Source organism: Podarcis bocagei (assembly GCF_964188305.1).
Source record: "Podarcis bocagei genome assembly, chromosome: Z".
Classification (NCBI taxonomy): Eukaryota; Metazoa; Chordata; class Lepidosauria; order Squamata; family Lacertidae; genus Podarcis; species Podarcis bocagei.
This window is the reverse complement of record NC_138140.1, coordinates 24,229,614-24,244,382: the sequence shown is the minus strand read 5'-3', so window position 1 is coordinate 24,244,382 and position 14,769 is coordinate 24,229,614. Positions and strand designations below refer to the sequence as shown.

The following is a 14,769-nucleotide window of genomic DNA, read 5'->3' as shown; positions in this document are numbered from 1 at the left end:
TTAAATTAAGTGTTAATAAAAGGAGCTATGTTCTCTGCACGTTTTCAGTAGTACTTTAAAATGTACTATGAACACATAGTAAAATGTACTATGAACACTTGAAAGCTGATGTGGAAAGTAGCAGCAATATATAACTTATGGCGTTAGAAACAGGTTAGGTGGAAATACTTTTTCTCTTTTGTTTTTTAAGGTTTGGCTTGACCAACAAGTTTGACACCGAATTTCCCTCTGTTCTGACAGGGAAGGTAAGTCAGCACGTATACCCCGTGTAAATTGCAAAAATGCTTTTCTTTCAGTCGGCTGAATGTCTTAAATGAAAGAATTGAAAGATCTGGTGATCCTGACCTGTACTCCTATATTTTGAGATCCAGCCACTGATTTTCATGGAATTCCAAGTTAATGTGTTGTGGAGCAGAGTACCAGGTGTAGGTTCATTGACATCTTAGTCACTTCATCTTATTGGATTCAAGGTTCATTTAGCTCTTCCTAGAATCCTCATTTTATTTTATTGCTTCTCTCTTGCATCTATAATTTCCACAAATCTTGCTTCAACTTTCTAATGTCCGGGCACACAACTAATACCTTGTGCAATAGGGATCTGTACACTTTTAAATGTAAAGTGCCGTGTACATTTTAAGCACTAACAAATTATAAATGATGATGCTATCTGGAACACATATTATCTTTGGTTCTGTAACTACCATCCATTTCATTTTCAACATAGGCATAATTTAAAATACTTAAGTTAAAGTTAGTAGCTATTACCATGGAACACTTTTAATATCATGGAATTCTGGATTATAACAATGGCAATACATACTAATTTAGCAATAGTAAGATATTGCTGAGTTATAGCAAGTATTGTGAAGATATTCTGCTGAGTATGTTTTGTTCCTTATACAGAATATTTAATCCTGTACCTTTACTTTTATATTTAAAAAGGATATTTGTAGGATTAAGATGCAACAGAACAATTATGTTTAAACTCCACATTTCAGATTGCTGGATTGTTTTTTAATATTTGAATTCTTATGTTATTGATCATACATGTTGATAATACAAAGTATCTTCATAAATAAAGAATGTGAACATATTTTGTGTAATTATTTTTTTAATTGAGATGACTGGATTGAGATTTTGTTTTAATTTGTACAAAAGGAAGTTTGTAAGTAGGAAGCCTATGATGAGCTTTAAAAAGACAAGATGAAGAATGGGGATAGGTCTCAAAATATAGGCCCTAACAATCAATTTTATTTCCCTCCTCTTCAACTTTACAATCATTCTTTTTCCTTGGTAAATCTTTGAGTTCTCCCCAAACTCTTGTCCCCCTTTTTTTGTTCACTTAATTCTTTTAATGGATATGTTGGTAATCTTCTCAACATGCAACAGAATTGCATGTTCAGGCAAGACGTCTGAGTCCTAGCTTTCAATTCTTACTTGATGGATGAAAATATTGGTTTGTGATATATGGCCTTAAATCTGCCACTTCCCTGTCACCTGGATCAATCAATAATCCTTTAGGGGGAAAGTCCAGTTTCCTGTCCTGATCTTAAAACAACAAGGACTTCTGTGGGAAAATTGGTGTCCAGTGCAAGGAAGTGTAAGTCATAAAACATTCCCTTCGTATTGTAATTTGGCACAAGGCGTGATTGATTGGGCTGTGATTATGATGGCCAAAGAAGGGAGAGTGAGCCTGCTGGTCATTGCTCCTTTCCTCTCTTGTATCCTGTTGTAAAATATTATGACCCTTCCCTCCACCTTTATTCCCTTTTATGGTGTACTGGGCCAAAAAGGAATCTCTTAGAATGCTGTCTGAGTGTTTGGGTTGTTTTTCCTCCAGAAAATTTCCAATTTCCTAAAACACTGTTTTACTGAGGACCACTATTCTGGTCACTTGCTCCTTGAGGACCATCACGTTTCTGTACCTTGCAACCTTTGTGTGAGAGGATATTTGAAAAGGATTCCATAATTCACACATGCAACATTATCCTAAGGACTGTGGGGTTTACCGTAGCCTGCTAAAACTGTATTTGCAGAGGGAGCGGGAGAGAGAGAGCTCACTTTTTACTGTGTTGAACATTGACTATGATGATGATAATAAGAATAACTGATTTGGCATGAAGTTGAAGTATTTAAATCTATTTATGCAGGCAAGAAACACAAGTAAGAATACCAAAAGTGTCTGTAGAGTAACTAAAACAAAAATTTCATCCTTAGTGATTACTGCATTTTCTCACACACAAACTGGCAGTCGAGTTCTAATTCCTGACAGCCTTTACAATATATTTTTACAATCAAGCAGCATATAAATTTTATGAAATAAATAAATCCCAGAATTATATTTTCTTTTTCTGCTTTCTCTCTCTCTATATGTTTTTTCAGGTTGCTCCGGAAGAATTCAAGACAAGTATCAGTTGTGTAAATGTATGTTTAAAGAAGAATCTCCCTATCAGTGTAAAATGGCTTCTCTGTGGCTGTTTGTGCTGCTGCTGCACACTTGGCTGCAGTCTGTGGCCTGCTGTCTGTCTGAACAAAAGAGTAAGTACACATATTAGGCTACTAGTGTTACCAGCAGCTACCTGCAGTTGCTTGACCTCTTAATTTCTTTATTGTTTTTAGATCATTAGTTGCACAAACCTTTGTTCTTGAATATATATCAAAATAATTCACATCTTTCTTGTACTGACTTAGAACATCTGTCCTTTTCTGTCAGCATTTTTCTCATTATTTTTTCAAACAACAAGAACTCTGTTACTCTGATTTATATCTAAATGATTAAAATTCATTACAACACCATGATATGTGGAATTTATTCTTTTAATTAATTGATTCATACATTATTTTCTTTTCTAAATTATTTTCTTTTTCTAAACATGAGTCTGTGTGACTCATGGCCTTAAATTCTTTATTTGCCTATTAAGTTATTTCTGTAGAAATGCAATCAATACTTCTAGATCTCTGAATTTGTTCAGCGTCCTTTCAATAAACCCTAAGTGCCTTAGTTTTGCCTTCTTGAGGCTTTCAAAGCTCTTGTCACCCAAACCTTAGCTAATTGCTCATAATGCATTCATTTTGATAGAGAGCAGAAGACAGCACAGGTTTCGAAAATAAGGAAGGTACAGAATTATGCCTGTTTTAGGCAGATCTCTAGGAACCTCTGCTCACTTTAAATTAGAGAAATGGAGGCCATAGCTATTTCAGTAGGCCCAGTATTAAATCTGGTTGGTATATTCTTGCTTGAGTGTTAATTCACTTCAAAGCAGTTGCCACCAAGATCACCCTGGGCCCTTGTGCCAAAACTCCAATAGTGTCGCTACTGAATCCCATAGGACTATTCCACCAGGTCATAGAGCAGAGGGGGAGAAAAGAAGCAGGGCTATGATGGGAGTCTCAGGTGAGATACCCACACAGTGGAAGTTCCTTCCGGTACCAGTAACCAAACACAAGCTGAGAAAGGTTCAGATAGTTTACTGTTGCAGAAGATAAGGCTGAGTAAAACAGTTATGGACGTAGATATATACAGCTTGTAGGTTTTTGCAGATAGATAGATACAGATGCATACAACTACAAAGTACAGTATCTTGGTTGCTTTAAATAACTTGTATTTTGGTTGCTTTAAATAACTTTAAATAACTTGTAACATGTAAAGATGTAACAGTGGATGGGTAACATCGACATACTAACCAACAGAAGGACAAACTGCAGACCTACAGGTTGACACACGGAGCTGCCATGACATATCATAGATATAGTCAGAACACTGGCTTGTCTGACTTTGTACCTGTGATTAACTCATCCATGGAATGATTTACACTCATGAAGGAAATTAATCCCTTCTCATTTCCAGTTACTCCACCAGGCTATTCCGTAGCCCCTGCTAACAGGCCTTTGGCCCTCCCATCAACTATCACTTGGTGGGAGCCCTTCTATCAGGCTATCTGTACTGTTTCCATCACAGCTGGTCTTTATAAGAACTGTAACTTTAAGAACTGGTGCTTCACCTTCCTTTTCCCCTCCTCCTCCCTTTCCCCTTGTGTATCATGTCTTCAGACTGCAAGATTAGAATAGAAATACTTTACATAATATGGCATAAGCCATGGGTGGGAAACCTGTGACTCTCCAGATGTTGGTGGACTGCATCTCTCCTCAGCCCCATCCTGCATGGACAATGATCACGCAGTGATAGGAGTTGGAGTTAGCAACATCTGGAGGACTACAGATTCCCCAGCACTGATATAAACTTATGACTCATAATATGTTTCTTGGCTGTACTACTTCAGACTGCAATTAGAGGTGGCATGAGTGAATGCTCCCTCCAGCAAAAAAATTAGTCCCTGTATGTAGAAAATTTTCTGGAGAAGGCTAGGTTAAAAAGCTGCTCTCTTGTTTCATAGTCCTTCCTACACAGCCTAAGAACATCAGACCCCTGCTGGATCAGGCCCAAGGTGGATCTGGTCCAGCATTCTGCTCTCACAATGGCTAGCCATATGCCTATGGGATGCCCACAAGCAAGATATGAGTGTAATAGCGCTCTTCTGCTCTTGTTCCCTAGCAATATGACTAGGAACAAGTATATAGTGAACATTCAATAATATAGTTTCCCCACTGTCATCTATCTTGAATTGGAACAGTCCAGATGATATACTCATCAAAATTCCTGACCCTTGTGCAACTTCTGTAAATACTGCAAGCAGTCTGGTCATATATTTCATTTTATATTAATTTTTATTGCTTGCTTGCTTGCTTGCTTGCTTGAATTTATATACCTTCCTATACCCTGAAGTCTCAGGATGGTTCACAGAACAAAATATATAAGAATGGCCTTGCTGGATGAGACCAAAGGCCAATCTAGTCTTTCCCATAGTGACTAATCAGATGCCTTTAGGAAGCCCACAAATAGGGTATGAGCACAACAACACTCTCCCCTCTTGTTCTTCACAGCAAACAGTGTTCAGTGCGGACTATATCAAAACTGGAGAAGACTGTATGTCTTTTATTCTGTTGTGTTCTCCTTCATCCTACGTATCTTATTTGTGTAGAGCCAAAGAGATGAGAGATCCTTTGCAGAAGTCCTTGTCAATTGCAACAGACACATGGGCCAGTTTTATGGGCCATATTTAAGGAAACTGATTGAATCCATATTCTAACGCTATTTTGGTCATCTTTCCTAGACTAGAAGATCAATTGAGAAGTTGTTAGAATGGGAAAATAACAGACTATATCACAAGGTAAGAAGGGAAGTGGCTGCTTTAATCATGGTGGAGTGTTTCAGGGTTTTTTCAGTTTTAGTGTGAATACATTTATTATAAGCAAGTAGAATGCAATTAACAAAGACACATCGCTGGATTAAAGATGCTTCTGTATTGCTTATGTGCCCCAGTTGTAACCTTACAAATGCTAAAATGGACAGATAAAATAACTATACACACAAATAGTTGTGTTACATTATGCTAAATATTATGCTCCCATAATGCTAAACATTATATTACTTTCCTAGCTTGGTTTGCACTGGAAGTTGAGTAAAAGGAAATGCGAAACTAGCAATATGATGGAGTATGTAAGTACTTTATACTTCTCTGTTAACAGATTGTTGGTTACAAAGGTGTTTCCCTATTTTTCTGACTGATTTGTCAATGAATTGCTCTTACTTTGAACAAAACACTCTTGGCTCTTCTGTTCTGTGCATACTAATTTGGGAATAAGCCCCACTGAAATCTGTAGGAAATCCTTCTAAGTAAACCTGGATAGGATTGGTTATGTATCCGTCTGTGTAATTCACTGGGGCACTCTCTTTTCTAAAAAGTCTGCCTTATTTCAACATTTGGAGAAAGTTGGTAGCATTGGGAAGAATGGTTAATATGATACAGTGGTACCTTGGGTTAAGAACTTAATTCGTTCTGGAGATCTGTTCTTAACCTGAAACTGTTCTTAACCTGAGGTACCACTTTTGCTAATGGAGCCTCCCACTGCCGCTGCAATTTCTGTTCTCATCCTGAGGTAAAGTTCTTAAGCCGAGGTACTACTTCTGGGTTAGCGGAATCTGTAACCTGAAGCGTCTGTAACCTGAAGCATCTGTAACCCAAGTTGACACTGTACTGTGCTTCCAAGCTGTAGTTTCAGTCCAGTTCCTTGCCTCCAGTTACTCATGTGGTGCAAATTAGATAGGTGGGAAAGAGCTGTCCCTCTCCTCTCCTGTCCTCTCCTCTCCCCCCTACCTCCCCATCCCCTTTCCTTTATGTTCATTCCATATATGTTGGTTTCATCTGTTACATGCTGTATTGGACTTCCACATTTTTGGCACTGGGTCCTCATGCTGCTAATGGTGCAGATTGATTTTCTTCTGAAGTTATCTGTTCCTCCTGTGGATATCATGAATCTACATTTACCTTTGTCACTGTTGTCATCCCCCCCCCCCATCATTAACCATTCTGGTTCATATATATATATTTAAGTAAATGTGGTCATCTTAGGTCCTGAGGTGATGCAGACTGGCCTATCAGACTTTTTTAAAATCACAGATTTCAGCTGTGGCTCTTAAGCAACAAGGTATTAGCCATGTACCTTGCATTACAAGGTCTATATCTTTTGAATTTTACAGAACCGTACTGGAATTTCTGAACATTTGAGACTGAGAGTGCTGTGGCACTTAGGGAATTTTCAGTTACATGCATATATGTGCAGACCTTTAGCTCAGATTCCCATAGCCTTTAGTGCTGAATTATTCAACTCCTCCTGGATTAGTAAGGACCTCTGCATGTGTTTAGGGGCGTAACTTGTTCAGGAAAGGTTTCAGATTGGCAGAGTCACCTGTTGTAACCAGCCCTGTACTTGCTCACTGGTGTCATGCATGAGCAGTGGGAAGAGAGGAGGTTGTGCGCGGTGCCACAGTGGCTGCCAAGTTTGTGAACAGGGAAGTTTCAAGCTTCCCTTTTTATGGACTTGCCACATTGTTGCAGAAGCTTCATTTCCCACATTGCACTGATCATTCAAGTGCTGTATAAGGCAACAAAACTGCTGATAACTCTGCCCTTTGTTGGTGGTGCCATTTGAGGAATAAACAACCGGAAAGCAGCTGTAACTCAGAAGATGAAAACTGCCAAGTTAGATTCAGAGAAAAAGCACCTTCAGGATCCACTAGGGGGAGCAAGGTCTGAAATATTGTCAATTGGGTACCCTTCACTGTGGGCCAGTATAGAAGAGTTGAATTAAATGGGCCAGTGACTGATTTGGTATAAAGTACTGTCCATGATTTTACCCAACATATTTAATTACTTGTTGCCTACCTAATATTCTGTACGCTAATGAGATGAATGTATTGGTTAATATATGTTTGTGTTTTTTCCCCTTCTATAGGTAATACTAATAGAATTCTTACCAAAATATCCCATATTTCGACCTGACTGAGGAGCAGTATTACCTTTCATGTTATCTGTCGTTTCCTACCTGTAGTGCCTTGTAGGGGATGTTGGAGAGAAGATGGTCTACTTTTCTGTGATTTTTAAACACAAAGGTGTTCTTTAGTAGAGTAGCTTCGTTGCTATGTTACTTTCTTTTGTTTTAAGAAGAAAACAATTTGCACATTTTTAACGTTAAATAATGAGGCTTCTGTGTGTACCCTGAATTATTATTTTAAATTTCTTCAGTGATGCAGAGTTGTCACTACAGATATAATAGCCACTATTGATATAGAATCAGTGCTGCTTGTAGCCTTTTTTGAGCATGCTGCCTTATGAATTTTGAAATCCATCTGTTTTCCAAACATAGATCCTTCTGACACGGTACATCAATTTCACACTATCTTAAATTCTTAACAGAAACAACCAAGGTTAGCTTTCAGTAACTATTAATACAGTTTTGATAATCCAGTTGTATAAGACTTGCAATGAACAGCAGCACTGGTTTTGTCCTGCACTTGCAAAGCTGCTCATTTTACATTGTGAAAGCGGAGTTAGGGTTCATTTGCAATATAGACAATGGGTCTATAAATATTGCCTCATTGTATAATGTTAAGTGTGATACTACATGAAGGTTTACAAAATGTAATATAATTCCTATTGTTTTACATTTGTTCTACATAGATTTATTATGAATTATGTCTGTAAGCATTCTTCTGATTGTATGACCCATTAGTGTGCCATACTATGAAGCCAATAATGGGTTTGTACATACTACCAAAAGTCCCGCTCAGGTGCACTTTGTTAGTAAATGAATGCGAAAATGTATCACATTTATAAAGGTATTATTGCGACACCAAGGAGTCACAAACCCAATGGGATTATTGGCTTGAATTTTTTACACAGCATGCCACTTAGCTTCCATTAAAACTGGGGAAACTTTCAAATGCATTTTATGATATGTCACTAGGGTGAGTGTCTGCTTTCATGGAGAGAACATCAAAAATCCCCCTGAGTATGGTCTACTCTAAAGTTGCAATCCTAACTCCACTTACCATTGCTTGGTTTTCATTGACAGATTGATTTTGGAGGTGATGTGTTCATCTATGATTCTATGAATATCTCTGAATATCTCTCTGTCCAGTGGACTGAATAATATTCAGCACAAAAGGCCACTTATACCTGAAAAGCCTCTAATGAGTGCAGGGTAGGATTCAAGAACTGGGAAGCCAAAAATTCATCAGAAATATTTCTTTGATGAATATGTTAGCTTTGACTCTGGAATGTTTGGTTTACATGTATTTTCACACTACATATTCCAGTTTTACCCCAGTTATGTTGCTATAATTGTGACTAAAATGGGGTCAGAAGGTGCCTGCAATTTTATGTTGCTTGCTTGTGGCTCTGCTGTAACAGTGGTGATGAAGAAAGCAAGCTACCACCATCATGAGCCTTGCATTGCAGCTTCTTGTGCAGACCAGAGCTCCTGTTTCATCAAGAACTTGCATGCATCTATGTATGCATATACCACTTGCATGTTTAGGGTTGCCCATTTAGTAGAATGGTGGAGCCATTGCTTACTTGGAGCTCTTTGCATGCACCAGAGTGCCTGTGGAATCCTTAATATCATGGACTTGAATGGAGCACTCCTTAGTATGCTTTACACTCCACAGCTGCAAAAGCAAAGGATTCTAAGCTATGTGGTATAACTTGAACCTTGAAATATTTAGTGATGCCCAGGCTTCTGGCTCCGGGAGGAAATTTCTGATGGCAAGAGCTATCCAGTTGGATTTTAAAATGGAACACTGAGTATTAAAAATGGAATATCAGTTAAATAGAACTTTTGAGGTGCTGCTTGCTACTTAGACCTTTTTATTACTCAGTGTAGGTATTTCACATTCTGTTAAAATGTTCATGGTATTGAACAGAGGAGTATTGGAAAGCAGAATGAATATTTGAATAGCCAAATAATGTGGCACAATGTGAAATGCAGTGTAGTGTTTTTCCATTCATTATAAAGGGTGTTGAGAGTTATGTACAGTATTGCCAAAAAGAGTAAGTCTAAATATTGTTTCTTGCCTGATGTAACTGAAGCTTCTTGTGCTACAGTGCATTAGTGCATAACTGTCACATTTGAATATCACAGAATAGCCCAAACCTCACAAATCTTACTATTATTCCCCTCCCCCTGTGAGTTTTTCTTTGGATAGTTTCTTAGCACTGAGAAGATTTGAGTGTGTGTTTGACACTCTTTGTAATGAATTCTGAATACTATCCATGTGTCTTTTTAGATGCATGTCATTTCTTTGCTCAGTGGTTACAGTGGGATTCTCACTCCACCCCATTCTTGCTTCAAATAATCATAACACTGTGCCAGGCTTGGAGCTTTTTCATTTTGGTAGTATGTCTTAAATTAAGACTTGTACAAAAACACCTCCACTTTCTCATTCTGATCATATTATGTAGAAGCTAATTCCATTGACACTAGTGTGACTTGTTTCCAATTAATCTCTCTTTTCCTCTTTTGTAGGATTAGGTTACAAATCTTCCAAGTCTCAGACAGTTTAAAAGCTCAGTTGAATTCCAAAGTTTGTCTGACAAAGGGTCCATACGTGTTACCTGTTAGGTCTACAAGAGCCAAATGTTTGTTAATTCAATTTCTAATGAAAAAAACATGGCCCAACAGTGTTGCTACTAATAGTAGCATGCAGAATTTTGTTGATTCAAATAATGTAAGTATTGCATTTTTACAGATGTAAAATACTACCCAATTCATCCTATTTGGGGTAGTATTTGAGGCATGTGTACACAGTGTGAGCCTCCCCCCTTCCTCTTGTCTTCATATTGATTCAACAGCAATGAAATGTTATGAGGAATGGGGATGTCACCCCTTTCAGTTTTCAGTAAGCTGCAGGAGCTTTGTGTAAACCTACAAAGATTGCCCCAATCCTTACTTCCTCTTCACCTTCAGATTGCTCTAGGATTGAGGGTTCCACATGGGGAGCCAAGATGCAGCCCGTGGATGATTTCCCCACCCCCATCCTTATTACAGTCCACCTCTCCCTTCTAACACTTGAGAACATTGAATTCAATACCCATGAATGTGGAAGACTTTACTTGGCTCATGATCTGGTCATCTTTTTCCTAATATCCAAATGTTTGTAAGATAGAACCACGTAGCCTTCAGTCTAAAAGTAAATTATATTTGGGGCAGTATTCAACTCCAGCCGTACTCAGAGTAGACCCAGCGAAATTAAGGGATATGACTAATGGGTTCAATAATTTCAGTGGGTCTACTTTGAGTAGGATTGTGAGGACAGAATACCACCCCTGGAGTCTAATTCTGTAAAAACCCAAGTTCTGCTCAAGCTGTTCTGCTATTCTGAGTTAATGTACACACCACCTGAGAGGTGCATCCCAGTATACTTAGTGGCTTTACAGATGATTCTGGGGAGCATCTCCTTGGTTTTCACATTCCCTACCGTGTTTTCAGCATTCCCTAGTGCTGTTTCGAGTGCTTTACATCTTGAATTGGTTGCTCCTTCCATGCTGCCTCTTTAGCTGATTTTTTTTTGTGCAGTTGGGCCATCCCCACGACAGAAGCTCCTCTTTTCTTTTTCATAACCTGTAGCAGTCAAGTAGATCTACAGCAGAGATGGGAAACTTGCAGGCCTTCAGAAGTTGGACTCCCAACACCTGTTAGTCCCAGCCAGCATGGCCAATGATGGGAGCTGTGGTCCTAGTAACATATGGAAGGCTGCAGGTTTACCCATCTCTGATCTATAGTAACATGCCCAAGTAGTGGAAGAGGAAGTGCCTTGAACATTTCAGATGTACAGAGCTGTATACATAAAGCTATGGAATTTCATTGGCAAACTGGAAAACCCAAGCCAAACGCTGTCACTGATTTTATGCTGTTGTTCCCTACAAGGTTTAAAGCCATTTTGTATGGTATAGGAGAGGTGGTAGAATTCCATAGGTGAGGAGTGTCCTACATATAAACGCTGTTCCAAATTATAAGCAACAAAGCTTTCTGCATGTACTAAACTAGAACCACAGGGAGTGGGCCACACTAAACTTTCTCCTTGATGCACTATTTTACTATATGTATGGGTTCTTTTAATTTGGGAGAGTATTCATATATTGGACGCTGCACACCTGTAGACTTCTGGTACAGTCCAGAAGTGTACCACCTTATTTTGTATATAATATGTATACTGGTTGTTCATTTTGCATCAGTATTGCAGAACTTAGAGGCTCTGCCCCACCCCAAACTGTGGAATGTATTATAGATATCCTATGTTAAGTCACACTTGAAACTGACCCATTGAAAAACCCATTGATTTCAGTGGGTCTGTTCCTGAAAATGACTAACACTGATAAATTCAAAAATCCATTTTCTTCTCCTGATTTAAGATTCAAAAGTCTACATGCTCAACTGTGAATATTGCATTTTAGTGTCCTGACAATGACTGATCACTTCCACTTGAAAACACTAGCATTGAGCAATAAGGGGAGGGGGTCAGTGGGTTGATACATGGTGTAAATAATTTTACCATTTTAGTAAACAACATTGCATTAAAATATGTTCACATTCTGTAATTTTGTGAATTTTTTGTTTATAATTATTCTTAACTCATGAAACTTGTTAAACTGTATGCATTTTAATTAAGTCCTCAATACTTCTATTCAGTTTACGAACTAACAGCCACTTTTTAAATAGGATGATTTCATGCCTTGAAGTTTTTAAAATAAAAAACTAATTAAGCTTTGTGTCTGTGACTTCCTGCATTGCCCTATGTCTCCTTTAGCCAACATATGGATGCTAGGTATTTCCACTGTGAATTGCTTTTGGAAGTAATTTACTGGTGAACCATTTTTTTGTGACGAGAGCTTTTCTGTTGCTTTGGTTTCTTTATAGGATCCAACCTGACAACAGTCTGTAAACAGGCTGTGTTCACAAGTGCTGCATCCATGTTTACTTAATATGCACTAAGGGGAAAGTCAACTTGCAGTCTTAACATAGCCCTGAAGCAACTTTAGCTGCCCCCTGGTGGTCAGACTGTTTATTTTTGTACATTTCTATTCTGCTCAGTGCACATGTGGTTCTTAGGCAGCCTCCCATTCAAGTATTGACCAGACCTGGATCTCCTTGAGCGGTAGCTTCATGTGCCTTCAGGTTATGCCCTAATCTACCTGTTGAATAAAATGCTTTAGTCTTTCCATCCATGATATTGAGATCATTCACTGAGCCATACAAGTGATAACCTTATTTTTCAGGGTTGTCAACCAGCACTATCAAGTCTGACCAGCCACAAGGTGAGGTGTTGGGATTGTTCTGGCCTCCAGACTAGTGCTTGGAGGATATAGAGGCCCTTGAAAATAGATGGTGACTCTGGTGAACCGGGTTTGTGTCCCCGCTCCTCCACATGCAGCTGCTGGGTGACCTTGGGCTAGTCATACTTCTCTGAAGCCTCTCAGCCTCACTCACCTCACAGAGTGTTTGTTGTGGGGGAGGAAGGGAAAGGAGAATGTTAGCCGCTTTGAGACTCCTTATGGTAGTGATAAAGCGGGATATCAAATCCAAATGCTGCTGCTTCTTCCTCTTCCTCTCAGTCATTTCTGAATGCTTGCTTTAACCTTGACATTGAAGACCTAAAAATGGCTGTGCTTAGTCAAGTCAGACCAAAGGCTAAATTAGCCTAACAGTCAAACTTTCCTGGCCATCTATATGGAGCACAACTAATACAAATTTGCTGCTGTGGGATGTAGTAGGTATAGGAGGGGTAGACACTGGATGTGTCCACCTTTGATCCCCACCCTGCACTCAGCTCTCATCTCTGGCTCCTAGAAGCTGTCAGCATGCTACAGTGGCCATACCATAGGAAATAATTTCAGCTGGCCAGCTAAGCCAGGTGGGGGTAGCCAATGGGTCTCAAACCCTCAGAGAGTTAGGGACTACCCCTGCATTCAAAGACAGGCTCCAGCAGATTGAACGGACCCAGTAGTGGGTCCAACAGTCAAGAAGGCGGTTTCTGCATCTGCTGCAGATGAAAGTGAGGGGCAGATGGGGCTCATCAGCCTGGGAAGGTAGCCCATCTAGGTGAAGGAAAACTCTAATCCTAAACCTCCACTGCCATACAGCTATACTCATTTGTGAAAAGGCTTCAGGAGTGCACCCCAAGGAAAAATCAATACCCGCTGCCTTGCAGGACATTTTGGGAGAAGAAAAGGCTAAGCAATAAACCCTACACAAACCTGTCCCTAAGGTGGTTGGATGGTGCCTTGTACACTTCCTTCCAGCAACTCCTCCAACAAAGCTGGTGCCTGCTTTTCTTTGGACTACATCAGTGAGGCCGAAAGGGTTGTCTTGTCATCTGGGAAGCCCAGGACCTCCACACACTGCCCAGGCTTGGTCACTGCCCTGGAGAGGTCACATAGGTGCTAACACCGTGGTTTGACTTCACCCCTGGGAGCACACTACACTGTCTTGAGATTGATGCTGACAACAACTGTTGCTGTATAAAACTACTTTAGCCTATTTTAATTTGGAACACAGTTTTTACAATGTAGTTTCCTTCATTTATATCCTGGCGTAAGGCAACAAATATGGTGTTCTATCAACGTACAGCAACCCTGTGAGGTGGGTTAGGCTGATACTGATGGGCTGAAGGCTCATGGCTAAGTGGGCCCTTGAATCTTCTCTCGTCCTAGCCTGACAGAACCTCTATAAAACACACTGGTATCAAGCAAGTGCTTGTGATTCTACTGATACTAAATTGAAAGGCTTTCCCACAATTACTAATTTTTTTGTGTATAAGGCATTTTCTTAATGGGTGGTTGTCTTGTACATGGGCAATCAACAACTTTGGCAACCCAAAAATACTGATTTGGGGTTCAAAAAAATAGAGGTCATCTTATACATGGAAAAATATTATATTTAAAACATTTCTACACCACCTGCCTGTTTTTCCAATGATATTATTTTAGACTGTAAAAGCCCTTGGTATAATGACCAGTCAAATCTGCACCACTGGCATAGATTGCACAATACTAATCTTGTCCTGCGGGTTCCCATTAGCTGGCCATTCATGATTCTTCCAGGCATTATGCTCCTAATTCTTGATGGGATAATGTATTTATGTGTGCAATATCAGGCTGGCATGTAATGAGAAGGGGAGGTTTACTATGCAGGGTAAGGATAAGTTATACTGAAGGCTCTTCCCCTTTTAGGAAAATGCTGAGTATTTTTATTTCAGCACCTGAAAGATCAGCATATAACGAGGGCACAAAACAGCCTAGACAGATAGGGCTGGACAGATGTTACAAAGCTTGCTCAGTCTACTTGTGGCAGACAGGGATATCAAAGGAGATC

At 39.4% G+C, this 14,769-nt stretch overlaps 1 protein-coding gene across 2 annotated transcripts in view; it reads left to right on the top strand.

The window, feature by feature from the left end:
* LOC308578788 (cysteine-rich hydrophobic domain-containing protein 2-like) overlaps nucleotides 1–8,448 on the top strand; it is a 30,325-nt gene extending 21,877 nt beyond the window's left edge. Inside the window, exons 2-6 of one of the 2 annotated variants that reach the window (XM_081179353.1) lie at nucleotides 191–245; nucleotides 2,383–2,538; nucleotides 5,172–5,228; nucleotides 5,498–5,557; nucleotides 7,354–8,448. In XM_081179353.1, the coding sequence (XP_081035479.1) occupies nucleotides 191–245; nucleotides 2,383–2,538; nucleotides 5,172–5,228; nucleotides 5,498–5,557; nucleotides 7,354–7,404 (379 nt within the window). In that variant the 3' untranslated portion in view covers nucleotides 7,405–8,448. The remainder of the gene's footprint in view (nucleotides 1–190; nucleotides 246–2,382; nucleotides 2,539–5,171; nucleotides 5,229–5,497; nucleotides 5,558–7,353) is intronic. The other variant, XM_081179354.1, reaches the window with a different exon arrangement.
* Nucleotides 8,449–14,769: the final 6,321 nt, after the last annotated feature.